This window comes from Micropterus dolomieu, linkage group LG02 (genome assembly GCF_021292245.1).
Source record: "Micropterus dolomieu isolate WLL.071019.BEF.003 ecotype Adirondacks linkage group LG02, ASM2129224v1, whole genome shotgun sequence".
NCBI classification, from domain to species: Eukaryota; Metazoa; Chordata; class Actinopteri; order Centrarchiformes; family Centrarchidae; genus Micropterus; species Micropterus dolomieu.
In genome coordinates this window covers 14,579,912-14,607,702 of record NC_060151.1, presented here as the reverse complement: position 1 = coordinate 14,607,702, position 27,791 = coordinate 14,579,912, and the positions used below count along the sequence as shown (strand labels likewise).

At 41.1% G+C, this 27,791-nt stretch overlaps 2 protein-coding genes across 3 annotated transcripts; one reads left to right on the top strand and one right to left on the bottom strand.

Annotated features, from left to right (window-relative positions):
• Positions 1–140: 140 nt before the first annotated feature.
• gtpbp1 (GTP binding protein 1) lies at positions 141–10,368 on the top strand. Of its 2 annotated transcripts, XM_046075656.1 has the most exons (14): positions 141–560; positions 2,090–2,201; positions 2,416–2,596; positions 2,765–2,948; positions 3,456–3,620; positions 3,745–3,868; positions 4,080–4,194; positions 4,328–4,472; positions 4,625–4,807; positions 5,095–5,230; positions 5,941–6,119; positions 8,544–8,705; positions 8,963–9,013; positions 9,266–10,368. In XM_046075656.1, the coding sequence occupies exons 1-14, from the start codon at positions 366–368 to the stop codon at positions 9,377–9,379; spliced, it is 2,046 nt and encodes a 681-aa protein (XP_045931612.1). In that variant the 5' UTR covers positions 141–365; the 3' UTR covers positions 9,380–10,368. The 2 variants fall into 2 exon arrangements, with proteins under 2 accessions (XP_045931612.1, XP_045931622.1); XM_046075666.1 differs by lacking the exon at positions 8,963–9,013 and having other exon boundaries at positions 143–560.
• On the bottom strand, positions 10,016–24,408 carry sgsm3 (small G protein signaling modulator 3). The gene is made up of 21 exons (XM_046075643.1): positions 24,241–24,408; positions 19,952–20,041; positions 19,747–19,832; positions 19,377–19,440; positions 17,923–18,134; positions 17,663–17,770; positions 16,988–17,131; positions 16,556–16,751; positions 16,232–16,377; positions 15,861–16,091; positions 15,526–15,708; positions 15,223–15,378; positions 15,060–15,114; positions 14,900–14,949; positions 14,550–14,702; positions 14,370–14,440; positions 13,938–13,986; positions 13,555–13,640; positions 13,345–13,467; positions 12,901–12,961; positions 10,016–12,216 (listed from the first exon to the last, which is right to left on the bottom strand). The coding sequence occupies exons 2-21, from the start codon at positions 19,956–19,958 to the stop codon at positions 12,133–12,135; spliced, it is 2,265 nt and encodes a 754-aa protein (XP_045931599.1). The 5' UTR covers positions 19,959–20,041; positions 24,241–24,408; the 3' UTR covers positions 10,016–12,132.
• Positions 24,409–27,791: the final 3,383 nt, after the last annotated feature.

Below are 27,791 nucleotides of genomic sequence, written 5' to 3'. Positions count from 1 at the left end.
CTGGTATTGGTCCACTGCTAACATATGCACAGGGACTGTAACACCATTGGTGAATAGGAAAGAAAAAGCCACGCTTAACCACACCTTGCTTATTAATATTGAGGAGGTGGTGGCATTTTTATTTTTAAATGGATTGAATGCAAATTGACAGCATATAAATATGCGGCATGCCGGTGACACGTAATAAGGTGTTATTGTAAGTGAGACCGTACAGTTTAACTTAACTTGTGTTGTATCTTATCTGCAGCGTAGCTAACCCACGTTAGCGTGTAGAGGCTGCGGTGTACGTTAGTGTATGTGGTTGCCAGCCGTCATCACAACAACTGAGACAGCTTGACATTTATTGCTGCGAGGCTGGCATAGACATGGCATCAATAGCAGCCGGACATGAGCCGGGTATAAGCCCAGGCTCCATACCGCTGGCTGATGCTTTAGTCCCCGCGAGTATTTTTGCTCCGGACCGGGGAGGATGCGCGGACGACGCCGGGGACGAGTGCTTCGAGGACGGGGACATGATAAATGGCGAGCTCGAGGACCGGGCGGTTGACTTCACCAACAAGGTAAAGCTAGGCCCCGGCGCTTCATAAGCTAACGTTAGCTGCTCCTGGGAATGAATGAATGAAACAATTGCGTGTAGCCATGTAATTACCAAGCATAGTATGTGGCTCCATACTTTAGCTAACGTTACAGAGTAACGTTACTGAGCGTACTTTGTGATGTTAACGTTACCACACATTACACGCGACTGTCTTTCTGGACTTGCATTGCTGACGTTAAATAAAAGCGCTAGTTGTGGCTAACGCTAGCCTTATTTGATGCTTTAGCGCGTAACCTAACATCAGTCATAACATATTGCACCATATGCTACCGCAGCGTGTCTCTATATAACCACATCTGGTGCTTGTGTCTAAAGCAAGGCACGGCTACATGGAGACTCTGTTGTCAAGCAAACCGTAACACTGACTTGACATGGTGTGTTAACCTCAGCACAAAAAAACACACAAGATAACGTTAATGTGGCCGGGTCTGTTGACTATATGAGCAGTAAGAAAGAAACACGCTGCAGACGTGTTCTGATTTTGTAAAAATAGCTATTTAGTATTCAGAGTTGTCAAATGAGTAGCAGTTTTACAATGACGTAAAGCTGGGTCAAATTACACATTATAATGGCATTACGTTTCCCATAAACAGATTGCAAAGAGTTGCATCAGCGAGTCAATTTTCACCTTTGGCTCCTGTCAATTTCATCAGGTTGTGTCAGCCTCTGATATGCTGTGTAGTATACTTTGTTTCCAAGTGCATAAACTGTAATTAATAACAACATCATAACCAGGTTTTCCTGGGACACCCCTTTAACATTTGTTTCACAGTGTGTGCCATTTACGTGTAAATAGTTTTCTTAATTGGAGCCATAATGTAATGATTAACAAAACCTAAACCACACTTCCACAAAAGTAAGTATGTTTTTCCAATTTTAAGGTCATAGTGCCGAAACCAATTTTAATGTTTTGTTTAATTTTTAACGCATGGTAAAACCACCATGAAATGCTTGCACAGTTAAGAGGGTGAATTAAGTGGAGAGAGTATTTAACTTGTGTCTCTGAACTTAACCTCAGTCAACAGTGTGAAGCAGTTTTACTATGGTACTGATTGGCATAATGGTGCTTTATAGGTAATCTATATCAGCATGGATAATAGTATCGCGTTCACATGTAACCTTGACATGTGTCATGGGAAGAGAGACAGCTGTATGCGTATTTGTGGAGAGCAGCTTTTTGAACTCACCATTCCCTGTAGCATACCTTCTACTGTGGTAGGTAATGGTAGGGATGGTTCATGCTATTAGAATTTTCAAATGGCATTAAATGATAAAAATGTAATTGGGGTGATCAGAGAATGGCCCAATAGTTCCCAGTGTGTTGTAATGGAATAGTTTTATTGCTTGAAATGATTGCAACTCATTGGAAAAAAGGATTTGCTTTGATTATGCATCTATTGTGGAACAAACATCCAGCCAGGCTCTTAATTCCAACAATAGCCAATTGTCTCTCTGTTTTTGTCTTCCCCCCAATGTGCACACACCCGACAGCTGGCACTTGTTAGCCCAAATGGAGAGCAGTATGACTCATTACTTCGCCAGCTACGGGACAGGATGGAAGAGGGATGCGGAGAGACCATCTATGTGGTTGGGATGGGCTCAGGTGAGAAAAATGCAAACAGTTCACAAAGCTTTGGTTACTCACACTATTCACCATCTTCTTCAGCTTTGACAATTTATGTAAAGTTAAGTTATTCACCTATTTTTTCAATCAGTCTGTTGCCAAAGCGGTTTATAGAACATGTACAATTGAAACCTGCTCATTAAATTGTGTACTTACCTCTTGTTCTTCTCTCTCCTCCATGTCTCTGTTGTAGATGGGGGTGACTGGGGTCTGGATGAGAAGGATATGGAGGCCTCAGTGGCCACGGTGTGCTCGATGTGTGAGCAACTGGATTCTGACCTTATTCCGCTCAGGGAGCGCAATGAGGCTGCCGGTTTGGTACGGGACTATCTGATCCGCCGGCGTGTGGGTGAGCTGGACTTCCTGGAGGTCAGGTGAGTGGTCAGAGATTTGAATAAAAAGGGGTCACAGTCCAGTAATAGATCCCAATGACAGGATAGTTACATTCCTCTTCACTACGTTGGTTACATTTTCTATTAGTCAGAAAGTTATCCCTTCCTTGTACAGTTTTGGTGACATTTTGGTACTCCTCTATCCCTCAGGGTTGCAGTTGTCGGTAATGTGGATGCTGGTAAGAGTACTCTGCTGGGAGTGCTAACGCACGGAGAGCTGGACAATGGCAGGGGCTTTGCCCGCCAGAAGCTCTTCAGACACAAGCATGAAATGGAGAGTGGCAGGACCAGCAGTGTGGGCAATGATATCCTGGGGTTTGACCAGGAGGGACAGGTGAGGGTGTAGTGAGGTGTTTACCATGCATCTGTAAAAAACAGTTGATTTTAAAGCATTATAATAATACACAGTGAGACACATTGACAGTAAAAAGTGTAGCAGATTTATCTGTATAAGAGGTGAAGGAGCAGAGGCAATGCAGAGGGTGTCATCCAGACAAAGTGAAGGGAAGATAGAGTGAAGTGCACCAGGTAATGTAGCATGTAATATCACCTTAAATGCATTAGAAAGCAGAGTGTAGGTGCTCTTGCTCAGGAGCTTTTCAGCAGCACTGGTTATTTTAGCCCACAACTTTTTATAGTACATGGCAGCCTCCCTCTAGAAACTGGCAACATCCAAGAGAGAGATGGGAAACATGTATGAGTGATAACTTTATGTGCTAAGTGTTGTAACATTCAACACAGCACTGGACATACATATGACCTTACTGTGAAGCAGCACATTAGAGGTGGAGATAGTATGAATGCAGTGGCTATAACTCCACCCTTCCCTGTCCACCCATAGGTGGTGAACAAACCAGATAGTCATGGAGGAAGCCTGGACTGGACCAAAATATGTGAGAAGTCCTCCAAGGTCATTACCTTCATAGACCTGGCTGGCCACGAGAAATACCTCAAGACCACAGTGTTTGGGATGACTGGACACCTGCCTGACTTCTGCATGCTCATGGTCAGGAAAGAGGAGATGTTTTTTTGTTATTTATTTGGGGGTGGGGGTTTATGTATGTATATCTACTCGTGTCATATCTGATTAAAATATTGACAAAAATTGTTCTCTCTCCATTCCTTGCCAGGTGGGCAGTAATGCAGGCATCGTAGGCATGACCAAAGAGCACCTGGGTCTGGCCTTAGCTCTGAATGTGCCTGTGTTTGTTGTGGTAACCAAAATAGACATGTGTCCAGCCAACATCCTGCAAGGTCAGTCCTCAGGAGTACCTTTTATAACTCCTTCAACGATAATTGTCGCTAACATGTGAATACACAGCAGCAGGAAGAGCCAAGTCAGTAGGCATTAAGACTTCCTCTTTCTATATGCTGTTATTTTCCCCCTGACATTAAAAACTTGGTATGCTCACTATCAGGCTATATATGTGCTATAATTCCTGTGATCTTTGTCTACTTATAACAGAGACATTGAAGCTACTCCAGAGGTTACTGAAGTCCCCTGGCTGTAGGAAGATCCCTGTCCTGGTACAGAACAAGGACGACGTCATAGTCACAGCTTCAAACTTCAGTTCTGAGAGGTACCAAGTCTGTCTCAGCCAGATTCTGAGTATGAGCGAACGTCCTACTTTGTAACCACTGTGTGTGTGTGTGTGTGTGTGTGTGTGTGTGTGTGTACGTGTGTGTGTACGTGTGTGTGTTGTGTCCCCCCAGGATGTGTCCCATCTTTCAGATCTCCAATGTAACCGGAGAGAACATGGACCTGCTCAAGATGTTTCTCAACCTGCTCTCCTCCAGGACCTCCTACCGAGACGACCAGCCTGCTGAGTTTCAGATAGACGACACCTACTCTGTACCGGTACTCTGACCAGTGACAATCTCTTATCACTAAATGCACTTTACTGTGTGAATTATATAAGTAAGGAATCTCAGGTGCAAATCTCACATCAGACATACAGGTGCCTGCCAAATTCTGTCTAAACCGCAGTTTGTGTTCTGTTCATGTCTCAGGGAGTGGGAACAGTGGTATCAGGAACTACTTTACGTGGACTCATACGTCTGAATGATACAATGCTACTAGGGCCAGACCCCTTGGGCAGCTTCATTCCCATTGCTGTCAAATCCATCCACCGCAAGAGAATGCCTGTGAAGGAGGTTAGAGGTGGCCAGACTGCCTCATTTGCTCTCAAAAAGGTAGGAGGGTAAAAATCTCCCACAGCCGCATCTATGGGGGAAAGTATGGGACTGCATAGTTTTTTGGTGTTATAATTAATTAACTGGCTGTACACAAATGTTTTTGGAGAAGGTCATGTGCATGGTTATTTTCCTAGTTTCTTCCAGCTTTCTCATTGCTCTCCTCTGATCTAATACATCAAATCTTGAAAACTGACCTAGAGAAATTTTTGTACAGCAGTGCTGAAAAACTACCATTTCTTTGTTCCTCTGTCTCTTTACCTCTCCTGTCACGACTCTTTGTAAAGATCAAGCGTTCGTCCATAAGGAAAGGCATGGTGATGGTTTCCCCAAGGTTGTGCCCACAGGCCACTTGGGAGTTTGAGGCAGAGATCCTGGTACTGCACCATCCCACTACAATATCCCCAAGATACCAGGCCATGGGTGGGTGACAATGACATTGAGAAGTGACAACGGGTTGGATAAAAGTGCATGTTCTGTGGGTTTCCACAGCAGCTTTGTGTCACGGACTGAACATTTGTAGCCAAATTTCCAAATAACATTTATTATTTCTTAAGTGTTGCTTGGTTTAAATGATTAGATGTCACTCAAATGACAATTTGTACTAATATTCTGAACAAAATAATAAATGCAACACTTGTTTTTGCCCCCATTCATCATGAGCTGTACTCAAAGATCAAAGAATTTCTCTATGTACACAGAAGACCTATTTCTCTCAAATATTGTTCACAGAACTGTCAATCTGTGTTAGTGAGCATTTCTTCTTTGCCGAGATAATCCCTCCACCTTGTAGGTGCCTTAGGCTGGCCTTTTATTGTGGCCAGCCTATGAGGTGGAAGGATTATCTTGGCAAAGGAAAAGTGCTCACTAACACAGATTGGTGAACAATATTTGAAAGAAATAGGCCTTTTGTGTACATAGAGAAAGTCTGATATCTTTGAGTTCAGCTCATGATGAATGGGGGCAAAAACAAAAGTGTTGCATTTATAATTTTGTTCAGTGTATGTTTGATAGAAGTCTCATTACTGACAAAATACTGCTCTCACAGACACATTTAAGTGTGTATTTTAGTGATTAACTTCCTTGTCTCTGTTTCCTATCCAATCATCTTTCTGTCCTCACCTCCTACTCAGTCCACTGTGGTAGCATAAGGCAGACAGCCACCATCTTGTCTATGAACAGAGACTGCCTGCGGACAGGGGACAAGGCTTCAGTCCACTTCCGCTTCATCAAAACCCCCGAGTACCTACACTGCGACCAGAGGCTGGTGTTCAGGGAGGGACGCACCAAGGCGGTGGGGACCATCACTAAGGTAAAACAGCCTTCTGGAAGATCAAGACCTTGTGTGGCTGACAGGATGATTGGTGCAGGCACAGTGCTGACCAAATCAAACTTCAAAGATATGTATGCTCCCCTTACAATGACGTGCTTGTGTCTAGAGGCCTAATTAATTGGACTAGTTTTCAGGACACCGTCTAATTTCGACCAAAGGAAATCTGTACTGTTGACCAACTCCCACAGGGTAAGAGCAGAAAATACAGCAAAGGCTCCTATCCCAAGATAACTCATTACATTTACCAAGAATTTCAATTCGTACAGACTACTATACCCTCAAGTAATTTTCTGGCATTTATGAATAGGTAAAAGACAAAAGAAAAGCAATATTTCCTTGTGTAAGACAAAGTTGGTTGAAATTACTAATAAGTAGTCATTATAGGAAAATATTTTATTAAAGATTGAGGATATATTGACAGAAATGCAATATAATATCTATAACTTTGTTTTCAGTGGTGTATAAAGACCTTACATAATCAACCATTATGTTTTTATTACCTTAGAATGACCCATATCTACCTACATACACCGCAGGTCCCCTTAAATGGACGTCGCCATGTTTGTACAGTTGCCCAAATGGACAAAAAGCTCTTAAGCCGCTCGTACAAAGAAGAATTAGAACAAGTAACGTCAGTTACATTTACACTTTACATTTACTCATTTTTATCCAAAGCAACTAACATTTGAGGAACAACATACAATCATCAACAGAGCATCAAATACAGCACGAGATCTACAACTGACAACACATATTAATAAAAGCAGCGATAAATACTAGTAAGCGCTAATGGCACATATCCCATCAATGGGGTAAATACCTAGGGAAAGAAGTTAGAGTTAACAAAGTGCAATCAATCCAAGATAATTGTAGGGGATAGAAGAACAGCACAGGAAGTGCATGTTAGATGTTTGGAGTTAGAGGTGTTATAAGAGGAAGTGTTCTCAGGAGAGATGAGTTTTCAAGAGCTTCTTGAAGTTAGAGAGGGACACCCCTGCCCTGATGGCGTGTGGTAGCTCGTTCCACCATCGTGGTGTCACAGATGTGAATACCCGGGACTGGGATTGCTATGTGTGAAGGGATGGCAGAGCCAGGTGGTTTTCGTTGGAGGAGCGTAGTGGCCGAGAAGGAACGTAAACTTATTATGGAGTTTAAATAGATGGGTGCAGACCCAGTAGTCACTCTGCATGCAAGCATTAGTGACTTGAATCTGATTCTGGAGGCCACGAGTAGCCAGTGGAGGTCACTGAGTAATGGAGTGACATGAGTCCTTTTGGGCTGATCAAAAACCAGATGCGCTGCTGCGTTCTGAACCATTTATAGGGGTTTCACCACACAAGCTGGAAGACCCGCTTGGAGGGCATTGAAATAGTCGAGGCGAGAGGCAACCATGGCCTGTACCAGAAGCTGGGTGGCGTACTGAGTGAGGTAGGGCCTGATTTTTCTGATGTTGTATAGAGCAAAGCAGCACGACCGAGAGACAGCAGCAACATGGTCTGAAAAGGCCATCTGGTCATCATCAAGTTTCTCACCACCCTGGTTGGAGTGGTGATTGAGGAGCCAATTTGTAGTTTGATGTTATGGTGGATAGATTGCTTGGGTGGAATGACCAAGAGTTCAGTCTTGGAGAGGTTTAGTTGAAGGTGGCAAGCCTTCATCCATGGAGACATATTGTTTACTGGTTTATTAGAAGAAAAGAAGAGAAATTTGGACAAATGGAGGCCCACTTGTATTATTTAGCACCAGAGCCAACAGAGCATGTCAGCCACCGTAGATTCTCCTGTGCGCTTGGAAAGGGAAGGTTGAGCGGTGCGTTCATGTTGTGTCAAAATAATCAGAATGTTTGTTTTTCCTCCTTAAACCTTTATTGCAAAAAGACAAAGTGTACATGGGACATAAAGAAGTATACAGAACTTTGAATAATGCAAAATCACATATTGCATATACATATTATGCAAATATGTAATTTGTAAAATAAGTTAGTTTGCTGTCCATGTAGAGTGAACTAGATGTCTGTGTGTTGTTTATACGCTCTGATAATGCTAATCCAATCCAATCCATCCTTTGTAGTATCGTCCATGTTGATTCCACATTCCAACTTAAGAGCACTTGAACACACTGAAGTCAGAATAACGACTTCACAACTTGGTAAAATGGAACCAATTGAGGAACATGTGATGGCACCATGAGCCACTGGTTGCAGTTTGCAACCCTCACCATTAGATGCCACTAAAACTTACACACTGAACATTTAAGGCCAAGCCTGGGTAAAATTATACCTTCTTCCCTGTGAAACATATCCCTTCCACAAGGCGTCAACCAGAAATGTAGAATTTGTTGTTGTAATGCATTTTTACCTATCGTTTCTTGTTGAGACTCAATATCGACTTGCATTGATTTCAGCTGTTGCAGTCCACCAATAATTTGCCCTCAAATTCCAAACCTCCACAAATCAAAATGCAGTCTACAAAGAAGGCACCGCTCCGAAAAGAGGACAGCACAACGGCAGCCAGTGACGATGTAGCAACGATAGCACAGCCAGCAGGCACGAACACGACTCAACCGGTGAGACAATCTTCTTGTTTCTATGGATTTCCTGCCTCTTACTGTGTACTTGCCCCAACATTGCTGCTCTTTTCTACCATGTTAACTGCTATGTCCTCCCTTTTGTCTCTTTTCCTGCCATCTCTTATCCACCACACACTACACATCCTGCTTTGATTTTGTCATATTTCACCCTAAACTTGAACTTTGTCATGCCACCATCACTCCTTTACACACACTCCCTCTTGTCTGCTTGCGTGGCTGGCTGCCTGCCTAAGGGAGAGGGAGACGAAGACCCTCAGATAAAGGAGGGCAACAAAGAGAACAAGGTAAAATGGGTCAATTTTAAATGAACAAGAACAGTGGAGAACCCGAGTAGAGGAGCTTGTGTTTTACCAGGTCGGATGGTTGAGTTCATAGCCTGGAGATTCTTGTTTCATGATACATTTTGAGTGAATAAGGTTTTCATGTTCTTTTTACATGTTGCCTAATATTACCGCTTGCAGTATTAAATACTTCAAATGCACATACATAAGTTTGGAGGAGCCTTGACAAGCGATTTTCTTCTCTCTCCCTTACAGCCAAAGTCTGGAGGAGGTGGGAGGAGAAGGGGTGGCCAGAGGCACAAAGGAAAAGGCCAGAGTAGCAGCACCAACCCCACAGCAGCTCCCTCATCAGGAATAGGAGGCTGCTGAACTGCTCTCTCATCCCCTGTAAACCTCCACCTCTGCCATCACTCCACCAAGTGTCTTCATCCCAAAAACCATTATGGATACAGATGTTTGGAGGAAGACACTCTCTTCTCACTCCTTGCCTTTTTACACTAAGTCCTATAGTTTTTCTTAAAAAAAACAAAAGGGGAACACAAAGGGGCATGTCCCGAACCAAAAAGGCATACACCCTTAATGCATTTTAATGTCAGCTGCCTTTTTACTGTTTTGAATGGTTTGGGTGATGGAACGCAGTATGGTTTTTGAGGTTAGCCTCACTCAGGATGATGATTTATTTACTTTTATCCATATTTTGTTTATCTGTGAAATCTACAATTGAGTCTTTTGGCTCAATGTCAGTGGCAGACAGGGAGGTAAAACCCAAACCAAGGGTCCACTACCAAAATGAGCAGCTATAAATGAAAGTCCCCCATGCATTCCCTATGTATTTGCAATGAAAAACAGTTCATACTATTTATATACTGCATTATGTAAATTAGCTGTTAGTTGTGTTCTGATTGGAAAGAGATGCCATTGTACAAAATGTATGCAAATCATAAATGAATGTAGCCAAGGGCACATAGCGATTTCAAATTCTAGATATATGGAAAATATAAGCTGTTAGATTTTATAATTGTCTGTTATTTATTTGGCATACATGCAGAACCTTCACTCCTGGATAGTCTTTGATCGGTCAACCCGCTCTCACTTGCACTCTTAGATTCAGTAGTATCGATCACGCTTCCACTGTCAGACAGTTAGCCATCTTACAAACCTTATACCAATAATGTTAGTACAAACAAATACAGCACATCATCTCATCACTCATGATTATAAGACATGCAGTACTTGCAGTGCTATTTGTAACTCCAGTACCCCATGCGTTATGGCCTGTTGCTGTTAACATGTGACATTTTAAAAACACACTTTGCTGCAAAGAAACACCCGACCATTAATAAACAGGCTTTACTGAACTTTTCAACAGTGCTTTTTTTCCCCTATATGTGCATTTTTCTCAGATTTCCTCATTTGCTGTTAAATATTTTAATACTGTGGAATTTATTCAGTAGTGTAAAAGATATTTTTACTTTGAATAACTAAACAGGAGAAGGTACGGGTTCTCAGGATGCTTATTGTGTTTCTTTTGTCAATATCCTTCAAGTCATTTAAGCCAAGGAGTGTTGGTGTAGTCTTATCAGTTCACGTTACAGGTGGAAAGTGGTAACTACTGGCTGGATTGTCTTTGCGTAGACACCAGGCAACAGATTATTCTTCTGTATTTCGATTTGCAAATTTATGACGATCAATATAATGTGATTTCCACGGGCTACAATCATGTAAAACCAGATGCTGAGTTGACAGGGTTTTTTTCTGCACATGGGAATGTTACAGTTAACAATGTAAGTACAAAACATTCTCAACTGATATTACACAACAATTTCAAGCTTAATGCCTTCAAGATCTAATAGCTTTGCGGGAATAAAAACCAATACAACACAATCTTTGCTATCAGCAAAGTATCCAAAAATTAACCTGCTAAAAATGTAACATGCGAACATAAACTTCAGTTGTAAAAAAAAAAAAAAAAAGTCATCTGCACCACAAAAATAGTGATTGTTTTGTCAAACTATGAACCATAAAGTCCCCAATTATAGGCTGCCATTATCTGGAATTGTCCACCGTTTTAACAGAATTAATAAAATAGACAATCCCATTTTCTAATGTATGTGCAGCTTGTAGTCCAAACTAAAGCTCTGTTTAACTAAGAATGATAAAGTCCTTTGCTGAATTGCTTTAACTTGCAAGGGCACATCTAGTCACAAGCAACAGATGTTTTTATATACAAAAAACATTACAAATTATATGTAACATTTATTTACTGTAGATTTGTAACACAAAAACTTATCTGCTTCATTTACATTATGTCATAAGTGCAGACTGATCACTACCACTGTTAAGGTAGCACACATATACCCACAGTTTTATATTACAATTTGAAAAGGCTTTACTTGGCATGTGCAACATTAGTATTTAATGGAATATTCTGTGGAATTCAGGATATTGAGGTAAGTAGCATTCCTCTCAAAAATAATTTGTAACTTCACAGCTCCATCTTCAGCAATGTTCCGTTTTGGTCTTAATATTTGGGAATTTACAGGGTAAGTGGAATTTAGGACCATGAGTGTTTGTCGTGGTGATGACCTCCTGCGCGCGCACACACACACACACACACACACACACACACACACACACACACCCTTAGAATGGACTCTACGTCTCACTCCTGCACAACAAAGTACGCTCAGTTAGCAATGAAATGGTGAATGGTCAGAGCAGTGAGTACTGAAGAAATCCTGTTAGGACACATTGAGTGCTCCTTTCCCATAGGTAAAGACTATTCTGTACTACAGGAGAATTTTGCTTGTATATATAGTTTTCACCATGTAGTGCAACCCCCTACACTGGGCCTGGATTCAAATAAAGTATGCACCTTAATGCATACATGCTTCAGCACATCCGTGCTGATCGACCTTTATGACGACATGAGAGTCTCAAGAGTAATTATTAGGGTGCCCCCATTATCCAATGCTGAAACATTGGTCTTTAAAGTAGTCACTTAACTGTAGCAGACAACTGTATAATTTATGCTTGAGAGTCCGTGAGGAACAGGTGAAGAGACATCCAATATACACAGAGACACAGGACAGGGTAGGTTTCAGCCGTTTCTCGCTGTGCATTTAGCCATCAATGTCCCAGCTGAAGAGGTGATGTTTCACCAACATATCCTGCACGCCCTCTTTCAGCGGTCTCTGATCCTTCTCCTGGAAAAGAAGGGGAAGGTATAAAGCTTTTACCCTAAAGAACAAAGTACACAAACACCAGAGACAGCTGTTCCACTGGATGAGACTTCTGATCAAACACCAATCGGCACCAACTTGCTGACATCACCTCTGACCAGACTTCAGTCTGTTATTTACAATTTGAACATACAGACAGCAATGGGTTCTTTGCCATAGGGCAACTACTGACACCTCTGCATTTACTGAAGAACTGATAAATGGTTATTAACAATTGTAACTAAAGACTCAAACGCAGCAAAAAAGAACTGAATGTGCATAAGCAACTTGAAGCAAGGTGATGCCAGGACATAATTTAATCCTGTCAAAATGTCTACCTCATTTTTTCAAAAGATCAAATAAAAAAAAGGAATGCAAGTTGTGAGTAGATTTGTGTGACAGGGTAATAACTTAAATTAGCAGATTAACTAGTAATTAATGACTACTGAAGCATCTACAGTCTCATATGCGACATGTTACCTAGAGGTCCCAACTAAAGAGGTGATGCTGAACCAGCACATCCATAACTTCTGCTTTCAGACTAGCGGATTTCTGAAACAGCATAAAGTCATATCAAGTTTTTTCTTCCCTGAATATATTGTCATTGAATAGTAAGACTTGCTTAGTACTGCTCTATATGGGGATGCAGTGGTAAAGTCTTTGTCTCACCTCTTTCTTGTCAGGGAGCTCACAATCTTGGGAGAGGCTGAAGGCAAACTTTGATAAGACCCTGAGGAGACAACAACAGACTCATTATTTGTTTTAGTCATCAGATTGTGTGTGTCTATTGATACACAACTTCCCTTTTTAGTTAATTTTTGTTCTTAAAGCCGCTTTTTAGATGTTCACTGATATTTTCAAACTACTGGATTATGTGAGGTAAATATGGAAGAATGTGGGCAGACATGATACAGTACACTTATTATTTGCCAGCCAACTTCAGGAATTCAGTAGTGAGTTTGTAAGCAGCTTATCCTGGTTAACCATTCCTGATTTGTTTGCTTGAAGTTTCCACAGTCAACCACTTTGAATGCTCCAGCTGAGACTTTAATGCTCTTTAAATCTGAGATAGACTCAAGACAGGCTATAGTGTTAATGTAAAGTGTTTCTCACCTGAGCTCGCACTTGATCTGTACCCATCCAGGACTGCGAAGGAATGACCATGGATGATACCATTTTTCTACGGCAGCCATACTGGAGCACAACACCTCCAACCATAGGTGCAGCACCTGCTCACTGGTGGGGTACACACATGTTAAGATACCATGTACAGGCAGACTACTGTGTTGATTTAAATTCTGTGTGTTCGTCTTGAAAACCTACTTGAGGCCGACGCAGACAAGAGACCTAAACTTGACGTCCATCTGAGCATGTGCAGAGTCGTGGCTCATGTTCACTGACTGCACTGCCTGGGAAGAGCAGACAGAGGGCGCTCATGCACTTCCTACAAACATTCATTCCTTAAAGCTGAATTTACAGATTTGGGTAGGTCTCACACTACTTTCAAGAAACACCCTTATTGTTGGAAGCAGGGACGCTTCCAGGAGTTATTCAGAGGATGTAATTCTCCAAAATTTGCAAGTTTCAATGTCCATTAAAATAACAGAAAATATTTTACTTCCTCTAGCTGTACATTGAGCTTAATAAAATAAACTTAAGTTTGTTGTTTGTATTTTTGCACAAACATATACACAATGCTTACTCACTCTATATAGCAGCTCCTCTGGTGTTAGTACTTTCCCATCTTCATCTAACCTGGAAAATACCGGAAAAGAATGAGTTGTTACCTTAAAATATTGGCCTACACATTGAAATTGGATTTCTCATCCAAAATACAGACAACACTTTTCATAACATTTAGGTTCGTACTGAGACATTTTATTTGTTTCCCATTCCAAAGTTTTTTTTAAACCAGGTCTGTTACTATCCTAGCCTCTTGACACCGGTATTAGAAAGATAATGCAAATGAACAGCAAGTGTATCCAGGTCCACAGTTTGGATGATCTAGTCCTCAAAACATGTGCATGTGAATTTTTATGTATTTTCGCCTTAACAGATTATAACCCCCACACCAATGTTAAATGTTCATGTGGACAGAGCATTTTACAAAAGAAATGAAACCACAAGGACAGTTTTACCTGTAGGTTTTACACAGCACCAGTCTGGAGTAGACTGAGTTAAAGTCCCTCTCTACCTCTCTACTGGCCGCCTGAGAGAAAACCAGAAGCCAAAGAATGATCAAGTCCCATGGTGACTTTGATAAAACACTGTTGTGTAATGCAAATATGGAGCCATTTGGACTTAAAAAGCTCTCCTACCTCTTCTATGAATAGCCAAGGGTGACAAGGCCCTCCCAGTATAGACGGTTTCTTGAGACCGTGCTGAAAGATGGCCTTTAGGGCTGGACACAGTGTTCCCCTGGCCAGGTCTGTCACTGCCTCTGTCACAGAGTCATCACCTGCTAATGAATACTGGAGACAGACAAATCACCGATCACCGTTTAGGACACTGAATTAATAAAATCAGGGCACTGGGACGGGAATGTGAGGAAACAGATGAAAACAAATATCACACACATTGGACATTTTAAAGAACACCTTCTGGGAAAATCAAAGTCAGCATTGAAACACTTAAACCTTATTAAGCTGATAGTTTACTGCTTCCGTACCTCTTTGCTTCTTTCATCGAGGATCTCCACAAACTTTGCCGGAAACCAACCTGTTACAAAGACCACAGAAAAATGATGTCAAACAACCTGTAGGACAGATTAAAGGAAACCAATTATCTAGATGTAACATTGAGTGTTGATACATAAGAAAAGTATGCACCTCTAAGGCCATTGAGCTCTCCAACCCAACAGTGTTCATCCTTCTGTGAGACAATCTGAAAAAGATAAAAAAAAATACAAATGGATAAGAATCAGAGGTAAGAGGGATCAATGAGGGAAACGTCAAGAAGCAGTGTTTTGTCGGTTTGTTAGTCATGACTCACAGTGATGATGTCATTCTTCCTGAAGCCCAGTTCGTCGTCATCATGTCGCTCAAAGTCCAGCAAAGCCTTTGCCCGTCTCCGTCTGGTGCGAGAGACCACAAGAAAGTTTTCATGATCTCGCTGGTGGCTCTCCATGGAGTAGTCAGGAGTCAGGTCCTAGAGAGGCAAGATGGGAGAAATCAGGCCAAAATGAATGGAGGCATCTATACTGAATGCTGTGATTTGATGTTAAAATATGACTCCTTTAACAGGACGACAACAACAGGACATAAACCACACTGTTCCTGCGGTGTGTGAACTCACAGTGCTAGAGTGACGTGGATCCAGACAGTGGAAGTGCTCTGCAGTGCGGGTTATGGCCTCTCGCAGGGCTGCCACCAGCTCGGTCTGCTTAATGTTCTTGGATTTCAGGGCCTCTGCCTCATCCTCCCCGAACAGCAGGGAGCTCAGTGTGGACTTCCTGCGCAGTGACTGCCTCCTCACCACCTGAAAAAAAAATGCAGGATAAAATTATTCATTTTTATTAAAACAGTTGTGATCTGTCTGAACCACATGTGACAGCACAGCTAAAACACAAACTTGCTATAGTCCAATTGATATTTCAGCACACTAACTTCACAAAGACAACAACGACCTACCTTGTTGAGATTGGTGCTGAGAGTGGTGTTTCCATTGCTGAGCTGCGCCTGTTCATTTAGGATGTAGGCTAGGTGTTTGTGTCGGTGGGCTTCCAATGTTTCCTGGGATAGCGTCCCTGCTAGCCTCATAGCCTCTCCGAGAACCGCGGGCCCATCTCTCAGCTGGCTTGGCAAGTCTGACAGAGTATTAAAAATGGACGCAGAGTTCTCTGATGATATGAGCTCCTCCTCCTGGGGTCAGGGAATAAATTTTGTTAATGTTAATACACAACAGCTTTTGTCAATAGTAAGAGTAGCCAATCAGTCTTCTTCTGTCTAAGAAAATCTCTCACACACACACACACACACACACAGTGGTGGAGTGGAAATACCTTGACTTTGAGCATGCCCAGTGTGACCTGAAAGAGCACCAATGAGCCCTGGTAGAAGAGCAGGTCCCAGATCCTAAGGAGCAGACGAATGTCCACCACACTCGCAAATGATGTCAGGAACCAATGCAGTGTGATCAGCGACAACTCTGGAAGTATAAGTAGTGTTTACTAACTCATCATACTCATTCAAAACCAATTGATTCAGAGGATGTAATTCTCCAACAAAATTAGCAACTTTCATCTAATAATTCTCATATTTTTGCCCATGTTGCCTCTGACCCCATGCACCACACTCTCACCATCTTTCCCAATACTCATCCTTACCTATGTCATGCTCCTGCAGAAGGCGGTCGAGGGCTGGCAGGTACTGAACAATGAGCTGGCGGAGAACCCTCTGGTCCGTTTGGACGCCCAGCAAAGTGGAGGAGAAGTAGGAAGGAGGAAGGAGGTCTTCGATCAGGGCACACATCATCCATAGCGCATCCTCCTCCTCAAGAAAGAGCAGCAGACAGGATACCACCTGGAGGGGGGAGAACAAGAAATAGGTGTGGGAAGACAATGAAATAAGGAACAGTGTAAATGATAAAGGTAAGAAGAAGGAAGACAAGAGCAAAATGCAAGGATGATGTAAATGTGATGTAGGTGCAACTAACAGTGGGTGTGCATTTATACAAGTCAGCTGGCTGGTGTAATCTACTTGTTTGTGGTGACAGGTTCTGTGTGTGTGTGTGTGTGTGTGTGTGTGTGTGTTCTCACCATGCCAGTGCCCTGACAGTACCCAATGTCTGGGTAGAGCCAGGCCAGGCCCCTGAGGACCCGTCTCAACCTTGGCACTCCGACGCTGGTCAGACTGCTGAAACACGCATTGGTTGGCATAGTCCGTAACAGGTCCTTCTCTATCTGAGGGACAGAGGTGAACAAAACAGAAGCACATCGTGATGACAATTGACAGCGGGAGAGGTTGTTATTTAAGATCTACTTGAGCATTTGCATTTCTATTAATTTAGACTTATATATATATATAGAATATGGCAATGCTTGATCCATCACCTACCTCATCTCTCCATCTACCTGTGTCCTATGTGTGCAATTAAAAACATATTTAATAGAAGCAGACTCAACTTTTGAAATAATTCATACAGAAAACACCTTTTGAAGGTTTTGTTTTTCATGTTGTACCACCCACTTCACCACCTTCTGTCAAAACAATCTTAACCTATACCTTAATTCATACTAAACCTGACTACATAGTTGACTGCACTATCGCTCTTTACATTTTTGTGTTTTTCCCTTCTTTGATTCCAATTAAGAGGTTAATTCCAATTATATATTAATTAATTATTGATACATGTTCTCAAGAAGTACTATGCCTTGTAGGATAACTGCGACGGGATTGTGTTTGTTTACATGCAGAGTAGCTAGGGATTTTACCTGTTTAGCTGTGGAGGTGTCATCATTGGAACTGTTCTTAATGATTTCTCTGTAAGAGATCTCAGAGGTCCTCTTCTTCTGCAGTGCTCCAGAGAGACGCATCCATAGCTAATACACAAAACATCTTTAAAGTGCTGAAGCTTGTTTTGTGTATTTGGAGATAACTAATAAATATAAATACTCTAAGGCAACTGTAGTATTCTAGTATTTTATTTTTGTTAACATCAAAATTTATGCTCATGCTGCGCAAGTCTACTTACCTGTGGCCTCATGCTGTGAGGTATGCCACCCAACACCAGGGCACGTAGACGGTCAGAGCGCGCAAGGACGGGATCAATGAGCTCCCAGGTCAGGTCACCGACCGTGTGGTTGTGGGTGAACTCCAGGTGGGCTTGCCAACGTAATCTCTGCTGGGGGTCTTCACGCTGGGGTGAGCCTTCACTGCCCAGCCAGGACCTGGACTTCCCACCGTCTGAATGAGGAGAGTCTTTTTTGTAATCATAATATCAACATAGGCACCTCTTGAGGTAGCTGGAATGTTGGAAAATGAGCACAAGTACAATAGCATGTAACAAAACAAAGAACGCATGAGGAAATAAAGTCAGGAGGCAGAGTGTCTGGATAAGAATCAAGTGGTTAAATAATAAAGCCAAAAATAGAACTCCCTTCATGGGAGACAGACACTGTTCTCCCAGCAGTTGGTGGTTTGCTATGTGCATGTTAACTATTAAGCATAAAATAACGGCCAACATCAAGTCTATCAACAGTCAGGTGAATGCAGACAATATACTGCTGTCAGGCAAAATAATTGATAATTTATCCACGTGGACCCTGGCACCTATTTCCAGGGAAAATGCCTAAAATAACTCAGTAATATCTCCTCAACCATTAGGCCTAGATGCACACTGGTCTCATTTGAAAGGTCAGAAGCTAAGGAATATAAATCCATTGTACATTAACATTTATTTTACCATTACAGACTACATGGAGATGCAATACAGAAAAAGATACATTTTCATCCTCACCTGTTTTAAAAAAAAAAAAAAAAAAAAGCTATATTTTAATGCAATAAATCATCAAAACCATCCTAAGGTAGATTATAATGCACCTGAATATCTTCTAATACACCTGGAATACAACTGTAACTGTAAATTTGATGAAAAGAAACTGATATGCAACAGTTATTACACAATCTTTCAAAGATATACCAGGCAAATGTCCGTGTTTTGGCATATTTACTGTTTATATATACTTTTATTGGGAGTTATCTTCAAAACATTACTTCTCTCCATACAACCACGTTCCAAATAACAAAGTTAATGTTTATGACCAAAAGCACTCCCATGCTTTACAGGCCACAGCAAAGGAACAGAACATCCTACCAATTAATCCCAATTAACCCATCCTACCAATTAAGCAACTTTCTAAACCACTGCAAGTGGGCACTTTCTCTTCATATTGAAGAGACAAATCGATTGACATCTTGCATGTCTGTAGCTCCTACAGGTCGCCAGCAGAGGCCGATAAAGACCCCCTCCGCCAAAGCAAACTCTTCTTCTCTACTTCAATCTGACTACAGAAACAAAACTTATGGCCAAGCCGACCTCACCAAGATGGCGGCCCCTGTATCCCATTACCAAAGCTACTTTCTAAACCACTACACTAGAACAGGTGTGAAGAAAGAAGAAATGGGCGTGTCAGTGAACACATTTACCATCAGTGTCCACTCTGAAGCCAAACTCATCATATTGGAGTTCATGTTGTTCTGAGCAGTCTTTCTGTAGAGACAAACAAATAACATGCATTTGAGCATTTTAAACTTCAGTGAACGCATTTGCCTCTGGTTTTTAGTTGCTCTCAATGTCCTTACACAGAAATAGAGATACAGCTAAGAACAAAGCAGAACAAAGGTTGACAAACATTTTTATATTCTGTCACGCTATGCAGATGCGTTATAGCTTATAATATTTTCTGCTGTTCTGTTATTTAATTAAGCATCCCCCCCCCATTCTTTGATTTGGTCTGCAAAGCAAAATAAGAATTTGTGAAGGATTGCACATAAACATAAGAAGTCACATCCTCACTTGATGGTACTTGGCCAAAATGTCCTGAGGCCACATGCTTGGGGTGAGAGCAGAGAATGGCCCACCAGGAGCTGGTGTGTAGGTACCTAAAAACAGAGACAGATTCATACATTAGTAAAACTAGTATTTAAAACAGAAAATATGAGGGAAGTTTGAGCAGGTTGAAGCCACTTAAGTTGAAAACCAAATTCATACAAATCTTTACCCGACATTTTGTTGATAGCGGAGTGAATGGCTTCTATCTGAAAAAACAGCAGTCACTCTGGAGAAAGGAGGTCAGCAGACAGTGCCTACTCTGTAAAAAAAAAAACCCAATAAATAACACACAGAGGAAGAGAAAATGTTGGTTGTTCAATTCTAGGATCGTCCTAAAAAGTAAGAGGAAGTGCCCTGGAGAAAGACAATGTTGTGGTGAATGTGAGACCTACTGTAGCACAGCTCACTGAATAAACGGTTGTTTTTAACTGCAATCAAATTACCACATCTGGTTAATGAGAATCAAGACTGTGGCAATCCATCCATGGCAGAGATCCACATTATATGCAGTGTTTGAAGTCCTGACTCAGTCCATCATTTTGTACCTTATTTACTTTTTTACTGATTTCAAGTTATTACAGTGCATCATCCCTAAACCTGGCACGTTGCCATATATACCATTTATGTTTTTTTTTTTTAAATATGCAATGAATCTGCTCCAACCTCAAGTCCAACAATTCCGTAACAACGCAACGTTCCTTCTTCAACCATTACCAAAAAGAGAGATACAGAAGTTCAACACGATTACTGTAAGTGAGAGAGGAAGATAAAGAAGGACATGCTGGTGGCTCTTCTCATTGTTTATGACTGCTGTTCTTACCTGAGGCTAACTACTTCACTTAAATTTGGTTGAGTTTGTGTACAGTCTGACCTGTTTGACAGTACACGTCCTGGGGCAAATTTAACAAACTTTCTGTGAGAAGACTATTTCATTACACAGAGTCTACTCTCCATATACCCCCAATTTAGTGAACAGCTTTTTCTTTATGGATTTCATCTCCTCTATTTTGTTGATATTGTTCTAAAACATAGAGGCCCTGCCAACAACTTATATTGTACACTAAACCTACGAGGACAATATAGGTGGCCAACAGAGACATTTTGTTCTACTGGCTAGATTATAATCAAATAATCTTGAACACAGATCGTTTTATTTGCATGTTTATTTATTTTTGTATCTTGCACTGTATTTGATAGCATGCTTCTGTTAGTATGTTTTATGTTATGCATCCGTCACGTCTCCTTTAAAAACTATTTTTACTTCAAGCCAAAGGAAAAGAAAAATGTCTTTGGCTGTGGTTATGGTCGTTTACTTTCTTCTGTCAGTATTCCTGCGTACAAAAGTTCAGCAGGTATGGCACCTATAGAGTCTTTCAACACATTAATAAAATGTAACAAAACAAACAAAAAAAATTATATTTGCCTAGGTTTATTCATTCACGCAATTTCAGCTCAGCTTATTGGCCTACAGGCTATTATAAACTTGATGACCATTTTATTTGATACAATTCTAGTAAACAACATGTGCTGCAGATAAACACATTAAATCTGGAAATCAAAGCCAAAAAATGCAGATCCAAAATACCCACAACAAATGTACTGCTGCCCAAATGTGTTTTGTACACACAGAATCATCCTGATTATTGGATAGCCACTACCAGTTATTTGTGTAACAGCCAAAGTTTCTACATTCCACTATTAAGTCACTGAGTAGGGGGAGGCTTGATATCTTGCTTTAACATTCATATGAATTCGAGTATACTGAAAGGGGGACACTATTTGGAATGTAGACACTGACAAAAAAAACAAACACACGCACAAAACATACACAGGCAGACACAACAGTACAACAATCATAACCTGCAAAAGAGGCTCACCAGCATGCAAACACTGTGCCAAAATGATTCATTCCAGCAGCAGGCTTGCTGCATCTGAAGAGGGATTTAGGACTTAAGAGAGATGAGAAATCAATTTGAGGTTTGGAGGATGGCCAAGTACTTTGAGGCTAGCTCTGTGTGTAGCTCAGGGGGAGTACTGGGATTTTGGAGCTGCTCCCTTACAAGAACACTGACAGTTTAATCACCTGCCAAGAGAACCACCACTGAACTGATCCAGCAAACTGTTGCACATATTGATAAAAAAAATTGCAAAGATTCTACTGCAGAACGAAGCAAAAGTTAGAACTGAAACGATTAGGCTAGTTAATTTGTCAAACAACACATAATCAGCAAATATTCTGTTAGTCAGTTGATCGTTACAAGCAAACTGAAGATATCGCCATGGGCTCTGAGACATGTGACTGTCATATTCCAGTATTAGAATTAGGCTTAGAAGTCCCGTGTCTGTTAGGCTCCAAGCAAGAAGCGTCAAAATATGTGTATGTTTCCACACATATGCATATAAATAACCTCCCCCATCATGGCCTATGTAATTTTACATGACAATATCAATATTGTGATAAAGTCTAGACAATCAACTGATAGTCTTATTGTATATAAAAATAAATAAACACACCACACATGACTGTCTGTACATTATACAGTCATAAAAATATTGCAATAAAGCACTCTTGCTCATTGATTTAGTACATTTCCCAAAACTGCCAAATACAATCAGGGATGCTAAAGGGAGAGCAGTGAAGGTTATATACTGCCAAATCTGACATGTTTCAAATTTGTATCATCTCACATTTTCCAACCCTAATACAGGCACCCAAATTATACAGGGTAGCCTACACAATATAGATTGTGCAATAAAGCAAAAACTGATTATAGATGAAAGAGCGATGTTTGGTGTGACATTGAAAACTTGTGCAGGGAAAATTCAACAACTGTCAGGCACTGAAGGGGGTACAGCAAAATCCTATCTACTGGGAAAAACCTATTGGGAAACGTAACTCCATTCATTACAGTTACCACTGTCAAAAGCACATTCTCTGGTATTTTAATCTTGTTACAGTTATGTACTCCCTTGGATGAAACTCCCAGAAACAGCATGAAAAAACTAAAATCCCTTTTGGTTACTTAGAGGACGACTTGGCTGGGTCTATAATTAAAAAAAAAAAAAAGGGAGGTTTTTCCATCTTACTCTGAACACAAGATTTTTTTTCCATTATTGAGGTGCGGCTGTGCTCACCTGTGTTTGCACACACTGGTCAACACCCTGCTGCAAGTAAAGTAAAGAGTAACATCCTGCTTTACAAGCAAGTGTGTGTGTGTGTGTGTGTGTGTGTGTGTGTGTGTGTGTGTGTGTGTGTGTGTGTGTGTGTGTGTGTGTGTGTGTGTGTGTCCGTGTCCGTCCCTGTCGGGTTGCCCTACTGTCACCCCCACTCCCCTTCTTAAACACCTCCTCCTGTTGTCCCTCACAGTAACCACAACAATGTTGACTCATTTTTCCCCTCCCGTGAATACGCCCACCTACACAGCCATCTATGTTAGAGAATTACTGCCTCATGCCCCGCCAAGGTTTTTTTTTTTCCCCTTTGGCTGAATAATGAGACAGTCCTCCATCCTCTTGACATACTCCCGTCTTTCCATCTTTCTCTTTGACAGGCACACTCACACATGTCACATCTATCCATTCACAGTGCCAGTTACACACAGAGGGATGTGCCATAGTAGTGAACATGAATGTCACTTCCTCAAGAGCAGGGAAATAAGGTAACAAAAATATATTGGAAACCCCTTCAAATCCAATGCTTTCCAGGGAGTTTAAAAGGTAAAAACACAATTCTGTAGGGGAAAGGAACTTTATAACAACTTTTGACCATTCTAGTTTAAAGCCGAGCCATCCACAGAAGCAACGTTGTAATCTTAACAAGCCATTTATATTAGGCTACATATAGAAGCAAGTCACTCCCCTGGATTGGCAGTCGTGGTTAGAGAAAAACAAAGCAAAACAGTATGGTTTGCAGTAAGTTTTGATATATTCTGCAGCTTTAATCCGCTTTGGAGGTGTCACTGTTAAACCAGTCAGCTGACTGATGATAAGATGGTGTGCTGAAAAGCTAACGTTATGCACCTTTTTTTTTTATTTTTTATTAGACCCACACGTGATAAAGAAAAATATCACTTCAGGTGTTCTGCTTGCAAGTGTGAATATATTATGTCCTCACGATCCTTTAGAAAGCTTAATGTTCAGTAACGTTATTGGCAAAATTAACGTTACGTCAAACCCCAACTGACGTCAGGTGCAGTCAAAAGATAGACTAGAGAGCGAGGATTACATTTTCAATGGCTACATTTACATTTATTTACGGTTTCAACAAATGCTGCTTCGCAAAACGTGCAGCACGATACTAAGTTATGCCTACAAATTGATAAAACTCCTTACATCAGACAGCAATGCAATGTATTCACTCTGAGTTGTCAGCTGTTAGCCATAACGTTACATGCTACCTTTCGCTTTTAGCTAACAGTTACATACACCGGTGGGCAACAGCCTCCTCGCACTCCTTACCGTGACATTGTTCTACTGAAAGCACACAGTTTTGGTTTGTGGCGGACGTTTCTTCTGTTGTTGGAGACGGTAAGCCAACATATGCTATGCCGTCATTCGTCTCGTATTTGTGATTTCCCTGCGTTGTGCACCTGCTTTCGACGTGTAGCTCTGATGTATCCTTACGCCCTTTATAAGATTTTCCCGTTCCCTCCCGAGAAGTAGTTCTAGATCCCGGAACTACGCTTGTCACTGAAAATATCCTTACGCAAGGGAATCGATGACGTAGGAATACGACGCTGTTTTTTTTGTTGTTTTTTTTTTGTTCCATTCATTCATTAGTTTCCTCCTCGTCCTTTCCCTTATTGATTCCAGCGCAAAAATCAGCAGCGCTAATCATGATGTGAGATTAAACGAGAAGCCCTGTCAGACACCTAATCGCTCCGTTTGTAGGGTATTTTGAATGACACATTAACACTCTAGTGAACACTATTTGATGGTACATGAAAAAAAGATATTCCGCATAATTTCTTGGTTCATTTTGGGACATTTTAATGATAAACCTGTTTGGGTTTTTTTTTGGACCTTCCCACCTCAAAATATTTTGTTGCACAACGTTGTGCAACAATGGCAGAGAATCACATAGAAAATGATGAATTCATAGATCATAAGACTACGCTCAGACAGCAATATAAAATCATAAATCTTTTTTAAAAATGGCAAGAAATCATTAGGCAAAAAGGAAACAACACTTGAAACACATTGATCAATTGGATTTGATACAGGTATGGGTTTGTATCATGTAGCCTAGTGTCATTGTGACATTTTCACTCCCTGTGAAACTTACTGTGTGAGGTAGCCTACTGTCCAAGCGGACATCCTGGCTAAGAATAGCGTTGGGTATCATTTTACTTTTATCGATTCCAAATCTGATTCTGATTCTACTTATTGATTTCGGTTCTTATTGAATCTTGGTTCTGGTTCCAACTCTTTCACCACAGATCTTCTCAGTGTTCTGTGACCTATATTCACTTTCCCTTGCTCCTCTTCCCCTTCATGGCTAAAGTGAAAGGAGTCTACTGTGTAGGCTACTAGAGGGGGGTCTCTGGGGATTCGTCTCTAAGAAAAATATATTGGAGTCATCTGTATACATCATTCGTTTACCTTCAGTAGGCTATAAATGGTGAATAGGCCTATCAGCTCACCTGTTTTGTACCTGAGTGTGAGACCTTGCTTTGTTGACATACTGCATAATAGATGACGAGAAATTAGGTCCACTTAGCAGGTCCTGGCAGATAAGTGACACTTTTTTAAAGAGAGTGAATTTCGCAACATGTATGTGTATGTGACAATAAAGTAGGTTCTTCTTCTTCATGCTCCCTTTTTATACATTTTTATTGACAGATACCAGTAAGTTTCCAATGCCAATGAAAATACAAGAATAACTATTTGATCCATATTTTGTGTATTGCCTGCTGTGTATAGAATTTGAATGACAACCAGAGCACCTAACAAACGAATCCTGCTCTTTAGTTAAAAAGAACAATCATTTTTCTGTGGAAATGTGTTAAAATAAGTACAATGTGATAGATAAAGAAATAAATACAAGTATATAGCTATATTGTGAACTACTGCATGTGATAATATGTGATAACATCCAAACACATGGTCAGTAAAAACCTCCTTGAAAGGTAGCCCTTATCGCACAATGTTGCCCTGAGGCAACAAAAAGAAAAACTGAATTTCTGAACATGCAAAATAAAAAAGAATGTCATAAACCTGACAAAAGGCTTCTCTACACCTTCATGCACACAAATTGTTTTTTTAATTAAAGTTCATGTCATTTTAAATAAGATTTCTAAACCAAATAATCTTGCCTTCTTCTCACACACCTGCTCCTGTGACCAAAAGGAAGTTCTGCCTTCAAATGATGCTTCATAGTGACTCCCACACCTTACTGGACTGTTCTTTGATAGTTTTTTGACCATTCTAATTGGTTGAAATCATTTAATGTACTGGATATGGGGCTTAAGAAAACTTTCTGTTGCCTGAGGGCAACGCTGTGCTGTAGAGGGTTAAATGCCTTTTTCAAGAGGTGGAAAAGAGGAAAAAAGCTACACATAGATCAGTTTTGTTTTACTACCTTTAACATTTGATGAGAATCAAATGTCCCCGGTTGCCCTGGAGTTTGCATGTTCTCTCCGGCTTCCTCCCATCCAAAGACTTGCAGGCTAGGTTAATTGGTGTCTCTAAATTGCCCTTAGGTGTGAATGTGAATGTGTGGCCCTGCAATGGACTGGCGACATGTCCAGGGTGTACCCTGCCTTTCGCCCAATGTCAGCTGGGATTGGCTCCACCCTGTACACAGGATAAGCGGTTGATGATGGATGGAGGCTAAATAAAACTAACCATATCAAATTACTAAATTAAACATGAAAATAACATGTTTTTGGATATAGATGACCGTAGTGGAAGAATTAAGTTGTGGAATTAGTTAATCTTTAGTCAAGACAATGAAGACCATCCCTTTAATGATTTTGAGGCAAACCTTGAATTTCCTCCAAAATGATGACTGATGTTTAAATATAATGCTTTTACGTGTTTGCTCCACAAGATGTCTCCAGTGCAATGACTGCCCAAGCTTTTTCACATTGGCATATTCATTATCTCCTATACAGTATATATTATGTATCCCTTTATTACAGCCCCCACAAGCTCCATCCTCCACCTCCACATACCCACCAGCCCACTCACCCACAAAGAAGATCAGATATTATAATTGCAGTGTTATGTGGTCATTCAGCACAAATTGGCCTTAGGGGGCAGTACCCTGTATCACAATAATGAACATGAGCGTTGGTTAGTGGAAGTCAGGGTAAATGGGCACTAGAACGAACTGATCCGCTATTCTCCAGTCTGTGAGATTATTCATGCAGGAGCTGCCGCTTTGATGCTGGAGCCGAACATCTTGCACAGTGAGAGACTTCATTTTAATTTCTTGCTCTAAAAAATTAGCTTGTGTGTCTATAAATGCATGCACATGAAAACACATGTGGCATAGCCTCCTGACTGAGGAACCAGTAATCCTTTAAAATGCAAATCACTACATGTCTCACTCTGTTTTTACCCATTACACTTACACAACAGCTCTCTCTCACACACACACACACACACACACACACACACACATACAGTAAAAAGTTAGCATGTCCTTTTCTCTAAAATGTCACCTTACATACCCTTCCCTCAATCTCTCTCTTTCTCTAAACCCCATCTCTTCTGCCTCTGCCCTGTGACACATCAGTATGACGCTCCTCTGTTGATTCTATCCCTCTTGCATGCATGCTCAGTTTGGTGCACCATGCCAGAGTGAGTCACATCATTAAAAATGCTGCAGCCTGAAGCCGACCTTGCCCACAGCTTGCGGGCCAAATAGCCCTAATAGTGAATCCACCCTTCAAGTCACAGTAAGTAACAGTGGGTTTGGCTCAGTCCCTTTCTGCCACCTCTTAACCCCCTACTCCACCTCCTCTAGTGCTCATCTGTCTGGCTGTCTTCATCCTTTCTGATAG

Excerpts from the sequence above, each read along its gene's own strand:
- gtpbp1 (XM_046075656.1), top strand. The coding sequence starts at position 366 with ATGGCATCAATAGCAGCCGGACATGAGCCGGGTATAAGCCCAGGCTCC. Across the intron at positions 2,202-2,415 it reads TGTGGTTGGGATGGGCTCAG|ATGGGGGTGACTGGGGTCTG; the intron begins GTGAGAAAAATG and ends TCTCTGTTGTAG. Across the intron at positions 4,808-5,094 it reads CCTCATTTGCTCTCAAAAAG|ATCAAGCGTTCGTCCATAAG; the intron begins GTAGGAGGGTAA and ends CTCTTTGTAAAG.
- sgsm3 (XM_046075643.1), bottom strand. Across the intron at positions 15,709-15,860 it reads TCAGCACCAATCTCAACAAG|GTGGTGAGGAGGCAGTCACT; the intron begins GTAGGTCGTTGT and ends TTTTTTTTTCAG. Across the intron at positions 13,468-13,554 it reads CTTGTCTGCGTCGGCCTCAA|TGAGCAGGTGCTGCACCTAT; the intron begins GTAGGTTTTCAA and ends GTACCCCACCAG.